At 41.3% G+C, this 23,777-nt stretch overlaps 4 protein-coding genes across 6 annotated transcripts; 2 read left to right on the plus strand and 2 right to left on the minus strand.

The window, feature by feature from the left end:
- Positions 1-304: 304 nt before the first annotated feature.
- LOC112886428 (triose phosphate/phosphate translocator, chloroplastic-like) lies at positions 305-5,960 on the minus strand. The gene is made up of 12 exons (XM_025952329.1): positions 5,713-5,960; positions 4,815-4,883; positions 4,646-4,711; positions 4,489-4,567; positions 3,813-3,933; positions 3,623-3,718; positions 3,029-3,141; positions 2,851-2,928; positions 2,152-2,268; positions 1,449-1,548; positions 1,224-1,324; positions 305-689 (listed from the first exon to the last, which is right to left on the minus strand). Exons 1-12 carry the CDS (start codon positions 5,958-5,960, stop codon positions 672-674), a joined length of 1,206 nt encoding a protein of 401 aa, XP_025808114.1. The 3' UTR covers positions 305-671.
- A 523-nt stretch (positions 5,961-6,483) lies between these two features.
- LOC112887384 (leucine--tRNA ligase, cytoplasmic-like) lies at positions 6,484-9,884 on the minus strand. The gene is made up of 2 exons (XM_025953539.1): positions 7,023-9,884; positions 6,484-6,617 (listed from the first exon to the last, which is right to left on the minus strand). Exon 1 carries the CDS (start codon positions 9,851-9,853, stop codon positions 7,064-7,066), a length of 2,790 nt encoding a protein of 929 aa, XP_025809324.1. The 5' UTR covers positions 9,854-9,884; the 3' UTR covers positions 6,484-6,617; positions 7,023-7,063.
- Positions 9,885-13,715: 3,831 nt separating this feature from the next.
- On the plus strand, positions 13,716-17,260 carry LOC112884629 (transcription factor bHLH13-like). 3 transcript variants are annotated; one of them, XM_025950082.1, is made up of 4 exons: positions 13,716-13,925; positions 14,829-14,926; positions 15,014-15,096; positions 15,169-17,260. In XM_025950082.1, exon 4 carries the CDS (start codon positions 15,180-15,182, stop codon positions 16,965-16,967), a length of 1,788 nt encoding a protein of 595 aa, XP_025805867.1. In that variant the 5' UTR covers positions 13,716-13,925; positions 14,829-14,926; positions 15,014-15,096; positions 15,169-15,179; the 3' UTR covers positions 16,968-17,260. The 3 variants fall into 3 exon arrangements, with proteins under 3 accessions (XP_025805867.1, XP_025805868.1, XP_025805866.1); XM_025950083.1 differs by lacking the exon at positions 14,829-14,926; XM_025950081.1 differs by lacking the exons at positions 14,829-14,926; positions 15,014-15,096.
- A 571-nt stretch (positions 17,261-17,831) lies between these two features.
- On the plus strand, positions 17,832-23,203 carry LOC112884628 (WPP domain-interacting tail-anchored protein 1-like). The gene is made up of 5 exons (XM_025950080.1): positions 17,832-18,048; positions 18,327-18,846; positions 18,915-20,035; positions 21,702-21,866; positions 22,606-23,203. Exons 2-5 carry the CDS (start codon positions 18,351-18,353, stop codon positions 22,828-22,830), a joined length of 2,007 nt encoding a protein of 668 aa, XP_025805865.1. The 5' UTR covers positions 17,832-18,048; positions 18,327-18,350; the 3' UTR covers positions 22,831-23,203.
- Positions 23,204-23,777: the final 574 nt, after the last annotated feature.

Below are 23,777 nucleotides of genomic sequence, written 5' to 3' on the forward strand. Positions count from 1 at the left end.
GCAGGAACACCTTCATTGTGATAAAAGTAAACAGAGACAATATAATTCTCACTAGTATATTTCCTCACGAAATTAATTTAATATTTACTGATGTAAATCTCATCTTGGGTTGTCTGACTACACATATGACCTCGTGCCATAACTAAAGCTCATGCCCATACGTCCAACCATTATTTCACAACCCTATATTGACTCATAGCAACCTGATCATATATGCCATGTGCTGCCTAGTAACTTCGTTTCACCTAAATTTGACTCGTTGCAACTATTCAGAAAAAACATACCTTAATCGAACCAAGCATTATCAGAAATTCAGAACAAGAATGGCACCATTATTCTCACTGAATCTTGCTTACACTGGTAATTGACTGTCAGTAGTACTGAAATCTCCTTTGGAAAAAAAAACTGGATGTACTAATTATTAAGGATACAGGGGAAAACAGAGCATGGTAAACAGAAATGAAAATCCCATGTCTGAGCATTATTAAAATTTGCAAAGTAAACAAGCTAACCACAACCAGACTCCGTGTACCTCGACACCAAACTGGAAGTAACAATCAAATGTGCTGGACGATAGCAAGATCTTATCTGTCTTGCAAGTTCCGTTCATTCACCGAGAGAATACAGGTCCATCAAACAGCGTACGACCACATTCACATCGGCCCAACACCTTATGCACTCTTTATTTGCTGCATTCAATTACAACAATAGTATAAAACATGATTAAATTGCAATAGCATATGCAACATCCAAGATGTATAATAATAGCTCAAAAGGCATAAACCCATAAGCAGTTTGATACGGGTTTGCTCTATCAACACTTGATTAGGATCTAGTGAACACTAACATTTGGGCTACACTACAACACTGAGCTTCTCCTGTGTTGCAAAGAATAAGTTTTATTAGGATTTTTAAGACAACTGATGCAAATGAAGACTCGAGGAACTGGTTTTCCAAAAAAAAAAAGAAGAAGAAAACTCAACAGATTTTTAATTCTAAAAAAAACACAGGTTTTAGCATAGAATTATTGTTATCCAGTTTTAAACAACCCTTAGCCAAAAAGGACTTTAGGTTGTTAGGTCCTAAATAGGTTTAACAAATATGTTTTTGATAAAATGATTGATCAAAATAACCCCTAAGAGACAAGAGAGGTATATTTTTGAGAAAAAAAATCCAATCTGTTACTCAATGGAACATCCAGTATTAAATTATAACAAACATACCCTTTTCTCTTCATCAATCTTAGCCTTCATAAATGAGTAGAGGGCAACACCAGCAATAGCAATGGAAGTGCCAATTCCAGTTTGTGTGGTGATCTTGTTGCCTGCTCAACATTAAGCTCACCAAGTGTTATGTGAAAACACTAGTTGCACAATGGCAAGAACATTTATGAGGATGCAGGTATTGAACTATCAATCATGAAGAAACATTAGAATTCATTTAAGTACCGAAAACGATGATAGAAAAGCCAATGACGAAGACACGTTTCAACACATTGCCAATGGCGTGTGAGAGAGGGGCCACCCGCTCCAATGTGTTTGTAGCAACCTGGATGAGCAGGTTTTTTCTGGTCAGCATAGGATATATGAATGAAAGGATGACAAATTATCGTCACAAATATACAAGGTCTGCTCCATGCATGCATACAGATTGGCTTGCGCTTTCGCCCTTGCTTCTTCCCCAAAACAATTAATCTGTAGTTGTTATGTTTTCTTTTGGCACCAGACATTACATGGAAGCATAGTCATTTGGATTTCAGATATTGAATTAACCAAACTATTAAACTTGAGCAACACTGCCCAACTCCACTTCGCCAATATTATTCACAGATATTTCATGACAATTAGCCATGTGCTCATGCGTTGCAAGGGAGCTCCAATAAAACAAAATTAAAGTATGAGTTGAGACACATAGATTAGAAACCATAGGAGTACAACTGTCTGCAGAGGATATACTCCAACACAAACATGCTTGCACAGTTCAGTGCATAGAAATTCCCCCAGGAGTAGGACAAACCAACATCACAACCAGCACACTTTCAAAATGTGCACGCAATGCTGATATTAATATTTTCATACTTCTACATTTTCTAAAGTATTTTTAATACTATAAGAAGATAAATACAATTCATGTGAAATGAAGTTAATATACCTGGTTATAAAGGTGATAGAACAAGCCCACCACGAAAAAGTTAGAAATCAACTTTGTTAATCCAACTTTCGCAATTGCATCTTTAAATCCATGCTGCACTAATTGAGGTCCTTCAATCTGCAATTTGTGAATGTAAGAAGGAAACATGAAATGTTCAGTACTCTTGCATGAGAAATTTTAAATGTAGTTAATGAATTGTATGATTGAATCGAAGAATCTCACAAACATTGAATGCCTGGACGCCTGCTAACAATAGACAAACATCATGTAGGAATGTGCAAACACATAACAAAATTAATTTGTTTCACTAGTAGCAGGTGCTGCAAACCATACTAATGGAGTGAACATTCATCTCTAAGGTGCAACCTTGATACTGCAAATAATTTGGATGGTGAGGATACCAATTGTTCAATAAGGACAATTCAATGAATTTGTTCTTGTTCCCTCATCATTTTCTTAACTGTTCTTACTCATCTTGTGTTTTCTCTTGTTGTATTTTCTTGATTAAATGTGCTATTACAACATTGTTAAAATTAATTGAAGGTCTCATGCTGTGATTGTGACTAAGTGGAAGTTTAATAACTGAAAATTAGGCATTCCAAGAAAGAACAAGTATTTGTAGAAAAAATATAAGTAAAGAGACTAACTGCAGAAATATATTATTTAAAATCTAATGTAGATAACTAAAACTAGACTTACAATAAGGGCAGGAGGAATGCAGACAATGAGAGCAATTATTGATATGTACGCATACAAGTTTGTGCTATCCATGTCAGTCTGTGAAAAAGAGAACAGTAAGGAAAGAAGTTAGTGAATAGGAGCTGCTAAGCATGTAGAAGGACAAATGAGTGTAAAATGTTAGGCCCAAGAGATAAACCATAGCCTTCTTAGAGTAGATGCTCCGGTAAGTGAAAGAAATATTTGAGATCATGGCATTAATGAAGCCAGTCCAATTGAATGAGAGCTCGGTGAGGGATGCTATCGAGACACCTGATAATTTTGGAACAGAATTACAGTAAATAAGTACAAAGGCACAGGAGTTATGAGATCTTAATATAAAGGATCAGTTTGAAATAGTTATCTTCTCCAGATCTTATAACTACTGGAATCACGAGTCTTTAGGTATGATCCTATCATTTATGATGTGTCCCCAAATGTGTCAAGACAGAGCATTGCCTACAATGCTGACAATACTAGAAGCTTCTTAACTTGTATACATCTCCATCAAAATAAATGACACTCCAGCAGCTGTCTTGAGAACTATGAACTGACCTCCACCATCCATTAAAAAGAACTCAACAGCGCACTGGCACATCAACTCTACATCACAGTCCCTTGAACCAGAGAGCTACCAAAAAAAAATGCCAAGTGGAACCTTGTCTTGAATACTTTAGCATTGAGTTGCAACATGTTCCAAGTGCAGGTTTATACAGCTAGCACAAGAAGTAAAACAAGCTGGGATGGGACTTACCAACAACGACTGGAACAAGAGACAGCCAGAGTGTCAGTGGAACTGGTTGTCCAAGGATGAACTGAGAAGCAGACGCACTGAAGAATGGCTCCAGAGCTGTGTTCCAATTTGTAAAACTGGAAATATATTAGAACAAAAAACAGGAGGTAGAGAGGATAATAGTAATAAAATCAGCATATCATAGAAGCACCTTTAATAGTGTGGGCAAATGATACAGCTACAGCAGCAAAAGACACAGTGCTAGTTACATGACCGATGGCATGGCAAACCGCAACTGGAATAAGCTGCTTCAGAAGCGTTGAGTTGATCGGCTGTAGAAGTACAGTTTACATTTGTTTATCAGTTCCTTCCAGAAAAGATGTCACTGACATTACAAAAATATAGATATGGATATGAAACAACTGGTTGTTAATAGATACAGAACACTTTGAAAACACTTGATAATATACATTCTGTAGAATTTAGCTTAAGTTGCTCATTCGTAAGACATTCACATCAGAGCTACTTAATTACTGACATGCACACAATCAGATTCAAGGACATCATGTATATATAATGCATCTTATAGCTCACTGTGTCATATGTTTTGAGTCAGTTGACCTGTCTAGGATTCAGTATAAACGTCAAATCAGAAGGATCACAAATGCACCTAATATGATCCAACATTAACTGTTTTTTAAGGAAAAAAACAGTTTCATTTACATGCACACCCTGCACATAAATGTCATTGAAAACCCTCAGCTGTGATTTAGAGATGTTATGCACACCATGCTCATAAATGTCATTGAAAATCCTGAACAGTGGAGTTAGAGAGGTAGTTATCTTATCAAAAAAAATGAAAAAGGGCAGGGAGGTGGGGACAATACCGCACGCTTTGGGAAACCGAAACCCCAGCCAATAAGGCAGTATAGCACTCCAACAAAAAGATGGCTCACGGACACAAAGCTACAACAATAGGTATAAGTTTATGCATTATTATGGCAACTACGTCCAGCAAGAAAGATTATGTGGACTTATACGTACTATGGATAGGGGAAGTAATCAAAGATCTTCTTGTTGAGAATGTTAAATATTACATTCAAGAAATACCTGCAAAGTTGGACCACAAAGTGGCAATTAAAACTACTACTGAAAGTAAGGATTTCATGATGCTTCAAGCTGTGAGATTGGCAGTACAGGTAAGTGAACATACCACAAGAAGAAGAAGAAACCTGTGACAAGAGTTGGGTATCTCTCTGCAAATCCCTGGGGCTTTGCTTCTCTGTAATAGAAAATTCCTATTACTAACAACAACAACAACATGATTTTTCTTAATCTCACTGCAGGGAGCTCCAGGTATGAACAAAGGTTAAAACTTCACAACAAAAATAGGGATCACTTGACATAGGAACTTAATCTCAGCTCAAAATTCATCCCCACTATAGATAACATGCACGTTACATATTTTCCTCGGTGAAACTTATATCACTAGGAAACTTCCATGTTATCAGTATTTTTATTGTTAGCACATCAGGATGTAGTTGACACTTTGTATTTTGTAAGGGTTTCTATTTTTAGGGAATCTGTACATTAGAGCATAGAAATGCAATGCAATAAACCATCATGAGTACTAAATCTATGTGATAGTCCAAATTTTTAGACCTGCCATGAATACTCAAGGGCTTCCTTGTGATTACACAAAACTCTGGAGGTGCAATGGCACAGCCTTGCCCTCATCGTAGCTCCCTCCACCACTGAAACTAATAGTACACAGAACTGCAGCCATTTCAAGCGAACTGCACTTTGATGGGTTTGTTAACAAAATCTCTGCATTAGGATCAACCTATGCTTAAATACAAGCCCACAAGCTGGACTTAGAGATTTAAAGCGGGCTACCACATAATAACGGAGCGATATGCACTATCCAGAGATATTAAACTCCGCTCAGCTGGGGAAGGCGCTAAGTGGTCAGGAGCTAACACTCAACTTCTGGATGCTTCCACGAACACAGATCAACCCAAACTCAGCAGCAAACCCCCCACATTTTGCTGCTTGGACAAATGCAAGGTACGGCGCCGCGTGGCCAGCTGGCAGGCGAGACGTCCACTCACCCGGCGGAAGCGGAACCCGATGCGGCGGCTGCGGCCGGCGCCGCGCGGAGGAACCGCCGCCTCGCTGGACCGGAGAGGGTGGCGGAGGGAGAGGCGAGCACCGGAGCCGCACGGAGCTGCCTTCCGCAGACGAGGCGAACGCCCTTGGGGACGTAGGCGGCCGCGAGGGAAGGCGCGCCGCGGCGGCGCTGGCTCCGGGGCACGGAAGCGGCGGCGCCGCCGCCGGGGAGCGTTCCGAGCGCCGCCATTTGGGCTTGCTGGGGAGTGCGGCGCGGCGGAGGGGGGACGGCGAGGGCAGGGTTCGGTGCGCATGCGAGCGCGCGGGGGTACATATTATGGAGTGCGAGAGTGGGGGCCCATGAAGCAGCCCGAACTACAGACCGTCGCTTTCCGAGTTGGGCCAGATGCGCGTACGACAACTGCTGGACAGACGAGGGAGATCCAGTTGTTTCATTTTTTTCAGAAAAACAAATTTCGAAATTGTCGTTTTGTTCTTAAACGCTCAGATTTATTTCCGACCATTCTAGTACTCGGACATTTCTTTATTGGATCTCAAAAGTAGAGTATGACATGCTCTTTTTTTTTGGGCGAAACACGGTATGTGATTGTGAGTTATCACATGCTTAATACAAAGCTGGAAAACGAAAATACGACACTTTTTGACTCAACAACGTACATAGGAGGTAGTATTACGATGTTGAATGTGCAAGTGCCTATAATACTGAGAAATTACAGTTACAATCTGCCAGTACACACTGTCCAATTTATTACCACCATGTATCCGGGTTCTTGTGTTGCTAATTCATCACCATGCAACATTCTCATAGCTCCCTCCTACTTGCTTACCAGTCCGGCAGTCACATTCACATCAGAGATGATCAGACAAGTATGATCAGGAACATTGCCTTTTCAAAAAGTTCCTCTAGTCAGGAGCTTGTTATGAGATAGAAAGTACATATTTGTTCAAGGAACTTTCTACTGCTGCTAATGCTTTCACAGGGTAAATTAATAGTGATCAATATAATGTGATGTCAGTATAGTTTCATTCCACAGCAGAACAATAAATACAGCACTAAATAAGATAATTTAATAGATCATAAAACTAGAAAAGGAACTGGCATAGCAAAGGAGTAACTGATGAGGCCATTTTAGATTTTCTGCACACCACTCTCATAGAGTCTGTTAACTGTAAGCCAACTATAACATGCATAATATTTCTGAGAGGTACAGTAACATGCTAATAAGCTACGATATGTAATATAGGATAAATAATTTTCTCGATCAATAATATGGATAAATAAGGGAGCAACCTGAGCATTCCCCTGTCAGTAGAAAACCAAAGTGACTAACTTTATCTGCTGGTTTGGCCTTGAAACTCCAATTTACTCAAGATTATTGCAGTAGGATGTCCTGGAGAAGGTGGATTCTGCCTGATCAAGGAAATATGTGGGCCAGCTTTGTTTGCAGAAGATTCATCAGATGCCAACAAAATCTCTACATGCTCCAGGCCTATCTGCCTTTTGATCTGCTCTGAATTTAGTTCAAGAACCTCCAGTTCACTGAAAGGAAGCTTCAACTCCAAAGCATGCAGACCAACCTTTTGTGCTTCATCTTTCTTGAACTTAATGAAGGGCATGCACAGCTTTTGAATTTGCTTCAGGTCCATATCCTGTCCAATAGAATAGTTCTTCAGCGTTTCAATAATCTGTTCATCAGGAGCGAATGAACATGATTCAGGCTCAAATTGAGCCTGTAGCACTCTCAAACACTGCTCTTTCCAGCCATCATAGTTCTCATTGACATATATTAGACCAACTGACAATTTGTTTTCCTCCAATGTTGCAGGGACTACAGCTCCCTTCTTGGCCTTTTTGAGATCAGATCCCTGCTTGTGCAGTACCTTCCTCATCAGAACCATGGAGTCCAGCAAATATTTATTTGCGGCCCTAAGAGTAGGATCTGGGGTATCAGCAATTGGCCATCCAGCTTTCACCACAAATCCTTCTTTCTTCAGTATATTTTGCCACACGTGCTCAGCATAGTGTGGACAAATGGGAGTTATAAGCCTGGTCTGCACATCCATAAAACGCAAGAGCAACTCGTAGTTCATAGCTCTTGCTCCACATGAAATCCTGTACTCATCTCTTGCTGCCTGTAGATCATAGAAACCAGTTTTCAGAGCATCTTTGAACATGAAAGCTCTGTAACTATCCTCAGTGCCTTTGATGGCATAGTTCATAGCATTAGCAAAGGCTCGGTCAGCGTAAGTAGTTGGTGGACCAACTCGCAGGGATGACTCAGCAGAAAGAACTTCTTTCATCCATGATATTTCTTTTGTCAACTTCATTACAGCAGATTTCGCAGTCTCAAAGACAAAGTTAGCATCATCCAGACTGTCACCAGCATCGGCGAGAGCAAACCGAGTGGCGTCAGATGAGAATTCTTCAATAGCTTGCGAAAGGGTTCTGAAATTTCCAGTGGACTTGGACATCTTCTCAGAATTAAGCATTAGGTGTCCATTGCAACGGAAACCACCAGGCCAATGATGTTTTGGAAGAAGCGCGGTGTGGTTGTAGATGCAGAACGCTAAATGGTTCTGCATAAGGTCCTTACCAGATATCCGAAGTTCAAAGGGATACCAGTACTCAAACTCTTGCTTCATTTTTCTCAAAACTGTAGGAGGAATATCAGTTTCCGGTGTTGGACCGTTACAAAAAACATAATCCCAGACTTCATCAGTCATTTGATCAGCCCTCAAAGAAGAGTTAGATCCATAAGTGTTACCATGTTGCAGTAGATGTGCAATTGTGTAGTAGACCATGTATAGAGTTGAATCAGAAAGAGAATCTACAAGGAATTCCTCATCCCATGGAATGCGAGTACCTAGTCCAAACGAACGGGAACAGGCTCGTGGCATCAACCAGTTTAATGTGTGCTCGAAGCCGTTATGAGCTTCAGTCGAGAAAGTATTCATTTCCTTCAAGCACTCTATAGCCTTTTGCTTCCATTCAGCCTCACCATATGTTATGAGCCACTGATCTGTTAGAGCAACAACACATTCATCCCCAGACCTTGAGATGACCTTTCCCTCAGGTTCATAGTACAAAACAGCCGCACCTGTCTTCAATAGCATATCCTTTATTAGCGGCTTAACTTCTTGAACCTTTCTTCCCTTAAACTCGCCTACAATCATTGTTCCATTGTGGAAAACTTTCAGGTATGTTATCTCTTTTGCTTCAGCAAGTTTATCTTTCTGGTTCAGGCTATCAATTTTCAGATCAAGGCAAACCTTCTTAGCTGTTTCATTTCCATATCCTGGAACATTGATTACCGGTATCACCTTAAAAGGCAAAACCCACTCATCTTTTACTCCATACATAACCCTCAAATCTGGACTTGTTACCAACTCTTGAAATGCAATAAAATCATCAGGTGAATCACTTGGAACACTAATCACAATACCGGTGCCTTTATGTGTCAAGACATTCTGCATTGGAAGCACATATACAATCTCATAGAAGGCAAGAGGAGACTTTAGTTGCAAGCCGATCAGCTCCCTGCCACAAAGCTCAGCCAAGCAAGTTGGCTTTTCTGGAACTCTTGACAACATCTGGTAAGCAAGATTACGTGCAGACCTTGCTGTCAAAATGAAAATGTCAATGTCATTAACCTCAAAAGCACCATAGTTCTCATCAGGCTGGATCCAACAATTTGTTTGACCATATAATGTCTCAGGTCTGAGGGTAGCTGCTGCCAAATACACATTTCTACCTTCCAGGGCCTTCAACTTGGGTGGAAATGGAGGGATCACCTCCATTTTAATCAACACATATTCCTGAGGTCCAACCTCTTCACCTGATGCACGGTCATGATCAGCACAAGGTTGGCCATCCAATGGAGAGTAGACCATGTATTGCTTCCCTTTTACAATCTTGCCCATATTCCTTAACTTCCTCATCTGCCATTGGACAAAAGCATCATAGAACGGATTCATGTCAGTAGTTATGAATGAACGCCTCCAGTCACAGCTCAGCCCAAAAGCCTTGAGATCCTTCATAGCCAGCGGTGAAAAGTAGCTCAACCAGTGGTAAGGATCTTGAAACTTCGCAATCTCTTCATCAGAAAGATCAAAGCTCCTCATGATCTCTCACTGGGACTTATGTGAGCCAGATTTTGCCACTGCTTTAGATCTCTTGCTCTTGTAGTTATTATTGTTGTCATTTGCCTTGTCAATTTTTGAGTCCCTGTCCACTGGAAACACGGGAGGATTTCCATATTGCTGCATCTCTCTAGCAAGCTTATCAGCTGAGGCCTTAATGGGCATTCCTGTGCAGTGAAAAGCAAAGGGTAGGAGGACATTTGAGCCGCAGAGTCTATGGTATGCAGCACCAAACTCAAGCTTAGAAAGGGTGAACGCATGGCCTAGATGTAGCAAGCCATTCATGTAAGGATATGTGAAGTTTCCAAAGAACTTTTCACCAGGGCTCGGTGGCTTATCACCAGAGTTAGCCTCAAACACCTTGTTCTCTTCCCAAAGTTTTTGAACATCTCTTTGGATCTTAAGCAAGAAGTCTCTCCGAGCAAAACTTTTTGCCTCATCATGACTTGATGACATTTTCCTAATAAGCCAACAAGGGAAAGTGTTAGATACACACAAAAGAAAAGGCATGCCCATGTATGAAATAAACTTTCTACTTTAAATTTATATAAGAAACATAACATCCCCCACCCCTGAAACTGCATTTGCACGAATTCTTTCAGAATTATGGTCTAAATATAATTTCTATTGCCAAGAAACAGCAGAAAACATTTGGCCTCAGATGTAGATCATTTGTAAATTGCAATAAGTATAATATTTCCAGATAAACAGGATCACCTTGTGCAGAGTGTAAGACACAGAACATGCATGGAACAGAGCAATTAAAACATAAGGTATTACAGTTGAAGCCAATAGCAAACAGAACTAGAGCAAGTCAGTAAATAACGAAAATGTCAGCATCATGATGAAAGTGACTGTCTTAGCATGTGGGAAACCATGATTAAAAAAATTATATCTCAAGCAAACATTGAGTGTCAGGTTATTTTAGTCTGCATTATGGGATCCGGATGAAACAACAGAATGATCTGGCTGTTTGTGTCCAAAGTTTTCAAAGAAAAACGTATATGCGTGAGTGCTTTGAAGCCTACAGAAGTAGGTTACTGACATGATCTCACTTAAACGTTAGTAGCGATAAACTGTAATCTGAATCCCCAGCACAGTAGTTTTTCCATGTCAGGTTGCGATTATCATTGGCATTTACATGGCAACAAGCGACTACGTCAAATTATGATATTTAAAGTCCTGTTGATGGGTTTAGCTTCAGCACTCCTCAAGAAAAGTGAGTGAACCTTCATCAGAAGGAATTTGTTACTAATCACTAGGCCCAACTCAACACAATTTTATTAATACACATGTGCTGAATCTTTTATCTAGTTGTATTAAACAATCTGTTTGTGAAACATAGTAACTAAACGGCGATCAACATGGTCTTGGTGGATAGACATGATTATTTTTGGTGGCTGCACCCTTGTCTTCGACCACCAACAAATTGAAGGGCATGCATACAACCTATAATCAACCTACTTGTATTTTTAATTAGTGGACAGATGGTTAATCAAATGAAGGGGAAACAGTCATGCACATGGATACAAACATGGAGAGAAGTTTTGTTGAAATCTGAAGGGGAAACAGTCATGCACTTGAACTCATACCTCATAATCACATATTAGCTCTAGGTCATTAGAAATTACTTCTCTTTTATGATTCACAAACTCTGTATGAAGAGGAGTAATGAAGCAAACCTTCATACTAATTCACTAGGCTTTCATCCAGAAAGACAAATTTGACCTTCAGATTGCAATTAAGCAATCTTCTCCCTAGTTTAGTTTAGTTACTCTCCCTAGTTTAGTTTAGTTACCTCCCAAAGAACATGTCCAGTGAACACCAAACCAAAATACTACCGGTGGCAAGATTCTTTATTAAAAACAGACTCAATAAAGAATACAATCGAAGCAGCGACGGGGAAAAATGATGGGACTTTACACTTTACCCCGCAATTACACCATGAATCTTATTAACCAAGCAGGCCGAGCTCACAGATTATTCCAAAATAAATTTTTAAAAAATAGACGCGTCACTGAAAGAGGCCAGATATCGTGTAAAAGAAAGTCATGCATACTCCGCTGACGGATGCGCCGTGCGGCGACCGGCGAGGAAGAAGAAGGGCGAGTGCAGCAGCTCAGGCACCAGCGGAAGCAGAGGGTTTCTTGCGGCTCCGACGCGACCCAGCAAGTATTGGTTGTTTGGGTGGGGCTATGGAGACGCAAGAACTGCTGCGAGCCGGCGACATTGCCCTCGCCCCGTCCTCCGGCTTAGTACTCTACTTGTTGCCGAGGAATCCGGCAATTGCTCGGAGTCCTCGGGGGTTTCTTGGCCCCTGCTGCTCCTCCGGTTTCTTGGCCCCTACTTGTTCAAGTGTGGTTTGACTCGGGCTCAAAGTTGACTCCTGCCTGCCTCTTCAGACCGGGTTTTTACATCAAAAGAAATTGGAGTATTGGTGTTAGCACCGAGCATCACCAAGAGTCCAGTGTAGGGCCTCGTATGTCGACTCGACCCAGGAAGCCCAGTTCCAAGGTATTCGCCCCAGAATGGATGACCAAGTAGCGTGAGTTTATCCTGCTGCGCCAGGAATATAAGCGTGTGCGTGTGGAGAGGGCATGAACTATTTTGTATCTGAACCCTGAACGTCTGAATCAATCTGCCCTCCGCCAACCCCTTGCTGTTCTTCTCGATTCCCCAATTCCATTCTCCAATCCTTCCCCGTTTACCCTCTGTTCACAATTGGACCCCTAGTTGCTGGTGAACATGTGCATATCAATGAACCATTTCTTTTTTCGAGGCAGATCTCATGCGCGCGTGAAGCCGGTCTACTAACCGTTGCATATGGTTCCTTTGCTATGTCCTTTTTCATCGAACAGTTAAATCAGTCAGAACCACCTAGTATATATGGAAGTACGGGACACAAATATGACGCTTGATATGCACTATACAAGGTGGCGGCAACCGGCAATAATAATGAGCTTTGCAGTAGAGCATGTGGACATCTTGTGCTTCACTAATTAAGGTGAGTGATTTGAACCTCAAACGAAATACTTAACAAGTTTATGATCTACATTCTTGCTTAAGACTATAAAGGTTACTCCTATCATACTTTTGTGGTAAGAAAATTCACCACTTAATCTTTGACAAAATTAGTCAAGCGTGATAATATATGATACTATCTTTGTAGATCATTTTGCCAGATCTAGATATATAGTTTTTCTATGCATCTAGATAATTATTGTGTCTAGATACATAGGAAAAATTATGCATATAAATTTACCAAAACAACCTATAATTTAAAACGGATGGAGTATTTACTAAAAAGTTAAAATAGTAACCATTACAAAAGGACAGCTTAAAACAAAACGCTATAAAAAAATAAAACTATACCCAAGAACTTTAAAAAATTCTTCTTTTATGAATTGTCAGTCATCAACAGAAGTTTAAAAGTTTCACTGAAAAAAATAGAACATGCAAACGCCGTGTGCACGCAAGGCTTCGAAGACTGCGGTAAACCACTCGCTGCTAGGTTCTAGCAACGAGATCCCGAATGCACTCGAAGAATATCGGTTGGAGATCAGTCTAAGCAATGCAGGTCTGCAATCTATCATCACTAAAAACAGAGAATAGGAAAAACTGGACTTTGCCGTAAAATAAATCGAAGTAAAAGGTGAAAGTCTCTGCATGGAAAACCAATTTCATCGTAAAAATCGGATGTCTGATAGATACATGAATCCGCAAAAAGAAAAAGAATCCGCGGCTGTAAAGAGTAGAGCTGCCAATGGGCGGGCCACTTAGAAAAAGGCCCAGCGGTCCAACACTGGAGCGTGGAGGAAAAGAGAAGGTTGTAGTCGTGTAGATCCAGCCGAGGAGTCGCCATCCTGCCGAAACATCCAAGCCAATCATCATCGTCGCCCCGATCGCCGCCTCGACTTTTTTTTCGCTCTCCCGTTGACCTCCCGTGCCCTTTCCATCTCGTGGCCTTTCTTTCCTGGCGACGACGACTCGCCGAGCGGCGCCGCCTATCGCCAGGTCGTCACCGAGCCCTTCGCCGACGACGAGCATCCACCAGGTACGCTCGCCCCTTCCCCTGCGCTATTGCTGTGCGAAACCGAGCACCCCAAATGTAAGGTCCTTGTATTCGGATCTGGCCCATTTATTACCAGTATAGACATGTATTGTACCCACTGGCTTCGTTATTTTGCAAAAGTTATCGGCCCCTGCGGACCCGAGCATGCGCGACTAGTCTGGAATTCCTGGTTGGATTTTTCACATTTGTAATTACTAGTAATTTCGCTTCTTAGTTTAGGCGCTTACTAGTGTCATTTTACAGTTTTCCGTAGCGAGGGATGGATTTGACCAAACTATAACGAAAAGTAAGATTCAATGGTTCTATCAAAGAATTCCTGTGCTGAGAACCGGGCATGTCGGACCTTAGGAAAACATGTAGTTTCTCGTAGTTTGCTCGCTAAAAACTGTATTTTTTTTTGTATAAGGCCCGTTAGACATGTAGTTTCGCAAAGTTTGATATATCTATCTGCATTTTTTTCCAGCATTTACGCAATCTACTTGATATATCTAGTCTTTCTTTATGAAATGAGCACCAGAATTGAACTATCGAATCCATTCTAATCTGGTCCCAAACGTAAATTCAAATGGATTCTTGTGCAGCAATGATTGAATCACTGCTGTAATCATGATGTGAGATACTGAAACATTTACTGTGGTCAAAACTTCCATTAATTCAGAAATAAGCAGAGTTCTATTTATGCATGTTTAATCCTGAATATACATGACGGAGTGAGCATATTGCTTGTTCAACCTTCAATTGGACCAATTCCAATTGGACCTAAATCAGTCCAAGAGGAATGAGGGAAGTTCCACCTGTCGTTCAGATTAAGTCTGTGCGCAGTCTTTCTTTAAGATTTGAGTTCCAATTCTTTCTTTTAAGTTGTTTTGCTCTGTTTTGACATAGGATGGATGGAATCCAAGTCTATAAGATTTGAACCTATGGCATTGGGTTTTGGAGACCCTTGTTCTATCAAACTGAACTAAGAGCGCTTCAAAACAAAAGTAGAATCCTTTTCTACTCCTAATGTGTCTGGTGTACATATAGTATCCACAAATTGAAGTTATACCACTTTATCATTTGTGTTGTAGGTGGTTGATAAAATGCATTCCTTGTGGAAAGAAAAAGGAAGCGCATTCTTGCAGCAACGCTACTTTTGTTTTCAAATTGTTAGGTTAGCCATCTAATGTAGGAATTGTTATGATTTTATTGTTCCTTTTACCTGACTCATAGTGCTTTTGAGCAGGCAATGCACTGATGAAGACAGAGATCAAGGAGGTAAGCATTGGAGGGTTCTGGAATGAGGAAGACAAAGTCCTCTGTGCTTCCGTTCTGGGCTTGGATGCTTTCACGTATCTGACAAAATGTGGTGGTGCCATATCTGAAGGTCTTGTAGCAGCATCTGTGTTGGCAGATCTGCAAAGTAAACTTCATAACCTGGTTGAGGCCGATGGTCAGAGCCTTCGTTGGAACTATGCCATCTTCTGGCAGCTCGCACGCACAAAGTCTGGTGCTGTTGTTCTTGGCTGGGGTGATGGATCTTGCCGTGAACCCCATGACGGCGAGATCGGCTTTGCTACTTCTGTTGGGGCTGGTGATGCATCTTCAGTGACTAGACAGAGGGTTCGGAAGCGGGTGCTGCAGAGGTTGCACACAGCATTTGCTGGGGCAGATGAGGAGGATTATGCCCCTGGAATTGACCAGGTGACTGACACAGAGATATTCTTTCTAGCATCTATGTATTTTTCATTTCCACGTCATGTTGGTGGTCCTGGGAAAGTGTTTGCTGCAGGCAAACCCCTTTGGATTCCAAACAATGACCTCAAAGTATTCCCAGCAAATTATTGTTACCGGGGATTCCTTGCAAATGCTGCGGGATTTAAGACTATTGTGCTAGTGCCGTTCAAAGCTGGTGTACTTGAGGTAGGCTCAATCCAGAACGTATCCGAGAGTGCTGAAGCTCTGCAAACTATAAGGTCCTTGTTTCTTGGGACACACAGTACCAGCACAGCAAGTGAGAAGCATGAAGATAATATTTCTGTTCAAATATCACCAGGTTCAACAAAGATTTTTGGGAAGGATTTGAGTATCAGCCAACCTTCAGCCATCAAAGCAGCTGACCCATCAAAGGTGGATGGAGGCTCAAGGGATGAACAGAAGAGCAGCGGTGGTGACTGCATGTTGCTACCCAATCTCCGGAAAGGTCTACAGAATTTCACATGGAGTCAAGCTCGAGGCCTAAATTCTCATCAGCAGAAGTTTGGCAATGGCATCTTAGTTGTGACAAGTGAGACTAAACAGATCGGCGATGGATCTGCTCCTAGCACCGGAGTAAGCTCATTTCAGCTTCAGAAGCCACAGCAGATCTTGACCCAACAACCACTTCAGCCCCGGGGACCAATGCAAATAGATTTTCGTGTAGGGTCCAGTTCCAAGTTTGGTGTTTTGATTTCACAAAAAGCAATGTTGGATGGGGGAAATGGTGATATTGACGGCCTTTTTAAGGATGAAAGGGAGGACCGGCAGCCAAGGAAAAGGGAGAGGAAATCAACGAATGGGAGGGAGGAGCAACCACTTAGCCATGTTGAGGCTGAGCGCCAAAGGAGGGAAAAGCTCAACAAGCGGTTCTGTGCTCTGAGAGCCATTGTGCCCAACATCTCAAAAATGGATAAAGCATCCATTCTGGAAGATGCTGTAACACATATAACTGATCTCAAGAAGAAGCTAGAGAAGATGGAAGCAGAGCGTGAGAAGCTCTTGGAGCTTGGTAAGGTAGACACCGATGAGCAAACAACCAGGCCCGACGTAGATATCCAGGTGGCGCATGGTGAGGTTCTTGTTCGAGTAGTGTCACAAATAGATAACCATCCAATAAAGAAGGTCCTCCAAGCATTTGAAGAGGCAGAAGTCAAAATAGGTGAATCAAAGGTCACATCCAACGATGGTACAGTTGTGCATTCCTTTGTTATTAAGTCCCCTAGCTCTGAACAGCACACACGAAACAAATTGCTGGCCTCTATTTCTAATGCAGCTAGATCGTTGTAGAATCAAATGACAACTTGATATTTTAGACAGATCATTTTTGTTGGCTGTTAACTGGTAACTACTGTGACACATATCGGTATCTGATGGTATAGGTGGTATATCAACATATAGAGCTCAGATCCTTGCATAGAAAGAAAATTTTGTAGGTACAACTCACCATTGTAAAATGTGTAACTGTCTGTTCCTGTGATTCATCAATTGTTTGTCTTATGGGGGACTGATCAGAGTGCTACTGCTATTGGAATGGGGAAAGATGCTCTTATACTTTTTAAAGAGAGTACATTTTGGCACTACTGACATGTATCGTTCAATTTCTACCAACTTGATCATATGAATATATATATATATATATTGTTTATTCTTTCAAAGAAAAATATAATGTTTAGATCGAGACCGTTGGTGTCAACGCTATCTAACGAAACGCCATGTTTCGACGTGTCATGTTGCCATATGTCATGTACTCGAGACCACTCTACCCATGAATCGTTGCTCATCAGTCACCGGCAGGCTTCTGATGCCATCTCCGCCTGGAGAAACCACACTCTATCCATGTACTCGGCAAGCAGGCACTCATCGTTTCTCCAGGCGATTTCTTTTTTCTTTTTCCTAATCCATCTGGTTCTCTTGTCTCCACCTAATTGGATTCAGACCGTTGAAATGCATCTCCGTCTCGCTCGCTCTGCCTCGGGCTTCCGCCAAACCGGAGCCCGGACTGGGTGTTTTATTTCCTGCGTTTTGTGAGAGAAACCGATCCTTTCCTGGGGAATTGACCTGCGTGTGCCTCCATTCCAAACGCCCATGACGTCAGCAAAAACAGAGGAATATTTTCCTTCGAAATTCCTATGAAAAGCCTCCGTTCCAAACAGGGCCAAGCCTCCGTGAGCTATTGCCTGGACGGGGGCTAGCTGGGCGTAGTCGAGCTAGGCGAAGTGCTGCCTCCTCCTCTCCTTTTCCCCAACTATCCTCTGTCCCTCGATCCGATCTCACGTCCCGGTCCCTCCCGGCAGCAGCAGCGCTTGGTGCGCGGCGGCGACTGGGCGTGGTCTTCATCTGCGCGTCGCTGGCGAAGATCATCCACTAGGTACGCCGCCCCTCCCTTTCCTTTCCCTTCCCTTTTACTGCTTTGCGGAACCCAGCATCCCAATTCAGACCTGACCCAATTACCAGCATATATACATGTATTGTACCCACTAACTTTGATTTTAGGCAAAAATTAGGGGGGGGGGGGTTAATATGTACACCCATGTCCTATACTTGGCCTTGGCCAGCCCTTGAATTAGGTCTATGTTTTTTTCTTCTTTGTCAATGTTTTTAAATTTGTCGTTTTGTTTTGAGCAACACATCCTTCCTGTGTCTCAGTGAGCAGGAGGCACGGCGAGAATTATGGATACTGTGATCAACAGAGATGATAGCGATTTCCATGGAGGCGCCCTGACATATGGAGATGCAATGAACACTGGAGGAAGCAATGTAGAAATCCTCACTAGGGTCGAGCTTGATCTTGCTTTTGCCTCTGAGAAATTACTAAACTTGGAGATGTTGGTCATGGAAATAGCTCGGCGAGCTACCGACTTCGAGCCTGCTACATTCGAAGATGAATCTGTTTCTTCCGAGACAGCGGAGAATGCTTTTGAGTTGGACATCTTGTATGGTATTCTTGACGCAGAAGTCAAGGAGTTAACCAACTTGATCAGTTCTCTTCAAGCTGATATCAAAAGTATAGAGCATAGGGTTTTTGAGGAAGAGTCCGGAGGCAAGGTCAAAGCTAAACTGGATGCTGCTACGGTGACCTTGAAGCAGATGCAAGAGCTAATTGCTGATATTAGGAATGAGTCTGCAAAGTTTGAGAAAGCCATACAGTTTTTCCATGAGACGGAAGGTAAATACTCACTTCTCGATTGGTTGTAAATGAATCAGTTTTGTCCTTATCTAACTGCATGTCTACAGGGGTTGAAGGTGTTGGATGTGAAAATGGCCACATGTCATATCAAACTGGTATGCAGACAGAAGATCAACACAGAAATGTTTTGCATATGTTGGAACAATCCATAGCAAGTGAGCTAGATCTTGAAAAGAAGCTTTCTGATTCAAAAACTGTCATAGAAGATCTCAAGCTGAAGCTCCATCATCAGGAAAAGGAAATATATTTCCTGGAGGAATCAGCTGAAACAGTTTCAGGTAGAATGTTCGAAGCAGAAAATGCTTCTGAGCTACTTTTTGGAACTTCAAAGGAACTTGCGAATAGGCTTAATACCATGGAGTTCCATTTAAGTGCGCAAAAATGTAGGGAAGATGATCTAAAGTCAAAATTAGAACAAAGCTTGACAAAACTATCTGTTCTGGAAAATAGCCCTGATAAGATGGAACAAGAGAGCAACAAAGTTGGAGCTGATTCAATATCACTGCAGGATAGGATCCAGGAATTAGAAAAACAGTTGAGAGAATCCAATTCACAACTGCAATCTGCAATGGAATCAGCAGAAACAAGCCAGGAGGAGCAAAATGCATTGCACTCTGAGCTGAGCACATTGGAAAATACAATTAAGAATCTCAAAGATGATGTCTCTCGAGTCGAATGTAGAGCACAGAATGCTGAAATAAGGTGTATGCAGCTAACTCAAGCTAATATAGAGCTTAATGGGGAGCTAAGTGCTCTTAAAAGCGAAAAGTCAGATAAAGTAAACCTTTTGGAGAAGAGACTTAAAGAGTCAAATACCCAATTAGAGCATGCAAAGGCAGCAGTTGATGCCATTGTTGAACAGCAGGGTATGCTAAAATCAACAATGTCTGATATGGAACATATGATTGAAGATCTGAAGGGCAAAGTTTTAAAAGCTGAAACTAGAGCTGAGAGTGCTGAATCAAAGTGCACACTTTTGACAGACACAAATTTAGAACTTAGTGAAGAGCTAGCATTTCTAAGAGGTCGAGTAGAAAGTCTAGAGAACTTGCTACGTGAAGCCAACCGTGCAAAGTTGTCTACTGCCAAGGACATTGGTATCAGAACTAAAATCATTACTGATTTGGTCAGAAAACTGGCACTGGAAAGAGAACGGCTTCATCTTCAGGTATATGCACACACGCATTTTCAGAAAAAAAACTATAGGTATCATATTTATTGTTGTTTCTGTATACGCATCTATACATTGTGGTAATGTAGTTTCGAATCCATACTATGCGTTCTTGATTCAGAAGAATTCTTGTATTGGAACATATGAGTTCTGTGTGCTGGACGCTATATCGATTTGTCTTATGGATTAGAAATTTAGAGGTTAGTAGGGTGGATGCAGAAACCATATGGTCACTAGCAAGGCAAGAATTTGTTTTAGAACTGCATTTGGTAGGCTATCCCATATTTGGACAGATCTGTATGTATCTTTAGGAGCGTTTGATTCTCTTTATTAGCAGATACCTACATGGGGTTGAAGATAAGATTATGGATTGCACTCATGTGACTTAGGCATTGGTTATACATGCTGTCCAAGCTGCTGCATATTTGGGTCGACAACACATGATCCCCAAATTATCAATTTGATATCACTTTGTTAGCTTTGTGTTGAAGAATCTTGAGATTTAAAGCTGGCGCGCTATTGTATACCTTATTTTCTGCGAGTACTGAAGTATTGATAAATGCCTTGGTTCGTTCGAAGGGTATTTTTCAACACAATTTTCTCAGTTTATGATTTATATTAGTTTACTTTGGTAAATACAGTGGATAAGAAAGTTTCCCAAATACAGGTTAGGTGAGCGAAAAAAAAAGAAAAAAAAGGGGGAGACCTCACACAGAAACGAAAGTTACATAAACGCAGCAGGAAAAGTAATGACACATGACCTAAGACCTAAACGGCTCGATCAAGGCAGCAAGGCCTTCAGCCCTTCTGCTCCTGCAATGCACCGTAGGCTAGCCTTGTCTAATATCTCAGCAGGGCAAGTTGCACACTTGGAGAGGCTCCATTAAAGAAACAGTTGTTACAGTGTTTTCAAATCCACCAAAATCCTAGGATCACTAGTGAATTGAAAACTTTCTGTCTCAGGTTTGTCCAGGGCCCTTTCTGCCTCTCGCCACCACACTTTGAACTCATCATCTTGCTCAGCAAGAACTCCAAAAGTCCTGCTTTCTGAAGCCGTGTGATTGTGTCAACCACACCTGTCTTGTGAACACACAGCCAGCCAGAAGGAAAGTAATCATTTCTTCTTCTTGGTCACATAACGGGCACAACTGGGGGTGTGGCAACCCGAGACATGCCAATCTATCTGCCGTGCAGCACCTATTATGGATGGCAAGCCATATGAAAATTTGGAACATGGAGAAGTCCATGACTTCCCTATGCTCTCCAGGGCTCAAACTTCACGTTTCCGACAAAGAACATCTTATATGCCAACTTTGTGGAAAAGTCACCAGATGCTTCAGCTAAAATACTGTGGGAATTATATTCTACCTAGTGTCTTAAATCTTAAGGAACAAGTTTTGTTCAAATGGTTAATTTGGCAAGTTATCTTTTTAGCAATAGCTTGCCAGTTCTCTATACTTTTTAGCAATAGCTTGCCAGTTCTCTATATATGATATAGTTTGTTATGTATACAGCCCATATGCCAATAATGTTTCTTAGTCATATCCATTTGAAACAGGTTTTGTGATCTCAATTGTGTGTTTTGAAACTTTTTTGCATGATTATAAAGTCTTATAATATAGCTGGGTTAATATGCTGTTTGCTCCCTTCCTAATTGTTGCAGATTGCTACATTAACAAAGAAGAACAACATATTGGCCCAGAAGTACAAAGAGCATGTTAATGTTAGCGCGCAAGTGAGTAAAAAGGCTACTGCCAAACAAACTGAACTTCAGTCCCCTGAAAAAGCTGAGGAAATATTTCCAGATTCTTCATCATCACAAACTGAGGTGACTTATTGTTATGTCTCATATCTTGTTCCGAGTAGAGCACAAATGCAGATAAAAACTGTTGTAACTAAAATTCATTGGATTGGGTTTGGCTTGAGTTCGAGTACATCTGAAGCAGAGTTGGGATTTGGCTATCTAGATATGCTTCCTTAGTACTTGTTCTGGGCAAAGTCACACTGTTATTTACAGAATGCAGGCAGTTAAATTTCTTTTTACTCTTAACAGCTGAAGTCTTGGTTTAAATCTATATTTACTGCATGCATCAAATGTTCTTTAACATTTACTCTGTGGTAAACCAACATGGAGATTTGCAACCTTTTCTTTTTCTGTCTTATATCTGTTCCAATATGTATATAATTGTAGTAGTTCAAAAACACTCTTTTTTTCCTTTTGAGACATATGCCGTTGCTTCCAGACTGATTAGTTGTTTGCAGTTTGTCCTTCAGAAGAAATCAGATGTATTTGAAATGAGTTGTTCTTGTATTCTTCTTACCATCAGTACCTTGCATCATATTATACATGCATTATACATCTGATTTTCTGAATGTAAAGCATTAGTCTTAGGAAAGAGTCACGTGTATTGCGTTGGTAAATGAAGCTTTGACTTGCCAACACATGCGCATTTTGGATCCCTTATGCCACTTCTTGCATTGTAGCTTTTTGCATTTGGTTGGACTAGAGAGTTGTTTGAACTCTTCGCACATGTCAAGAACATAACTTGTTTCCATGTTGTATCTAGGCGGAGAAACCAGCAGATCTTCTCTACAAGGATGAAGTTAAGGCGCACACTTCAGCAGAGCATGTCTCCACTTCGGAGGATGACTACTCTTTGGATGACACTCACGAGACAGTGCGAACCATAGAGCCATCACTACTGAACCGGAAATATATTTTTGTGTCATTTCTAGTCTTGTTGGCTGCTGCTGTTGTATTCATGCTCCACGAAGATGGCAGCCCAGCATGATCGTCTGGTTTTGTGCTGACAGAACCTGTAGTGCGAAATAAATAGTTAGCTCCTTGGTGTACAATTGTTTACATGTCATCTCTGCTCCCTTTTCGTTCGTCTTTGTACTTTGTATCCGCTGAATGTGCAATTTTGTTTGTTGTATATGTAGAGTTGTGCTGGTGCCTTTCATTTTTACTGCTTCAGTGGAGAGAAAAAAAAAGTTAGTGACGAGGTATGTTTTGTAACTTACTGGCCTGGAATTTACTCCTTGCCTAACAGAGAATGTATTAGTCATTCTCCTACTGGAGTAATTACTGCTGGTAGCCTGGCACTTCCGGAGTGTAAACACTGGATCTAAATTGTTTGATTATCTTCCGTGGGAACTATATTATTCCGTTGTACAACACATTTTCATCGTGCTGCATCTTCTAATTTCAGTTTAGCCGTGAGTCTGTACAAAATCTTTTCCTTCTAATTTCAGTTTAGGCGTGGGTGGTGAGTCTGTACAAATTTTTTTTCCTGGATATGGTCGCTGACCACTAGTTCCCGTTTTCTCAGACAAGATAAATGCTGGTGGCAAATGTGATCATTGAAATGAAGCTCACAGGCTAGGCAACTGAACTCTGTTGTAGTCATGAGCCAGAAAAGGCGTAGGGAATTCATATGTTCCACAACACGTGGCAGCCCTTGAATAGTTGATTCTGCAAATAAAAATACAGTTCCACAGAGCTTCTTGGGAAAAAAAAAACCTCAAAAGTCTTGTGAGGGTCTTCGAAAGGTGTACGTTCTGTTAAAAATTTAAGCTGCCCGGCGAACTAGCAACAATAGGTTAAATTGAGGCAGTCCGTTTTCAAAGCTGCTGGCGACTCTGATTTGAATTTCTTATAAACACTGCCAGCTCGCTGGAATTAAAGGTAAATTAAAGCCTCAGCATGGCGGTTCGCAATCCGTATGACTCGAAAAAA

This window comes from Panicum hallii, chromosome 3 (genome assembly GCF_002211085.1).
Source record: "Panicum hallii strain FIL2 chromosome 3, PHallii_v3.1, whole genome shotgun sequence".
In the NCBI taxonomy this organism is placed as follows: Eukaryota; Viridiplantae; Streptophyta; class Magnoliopsida; order Poales; family Poaceae; genus Panicum; species Panicum hallii.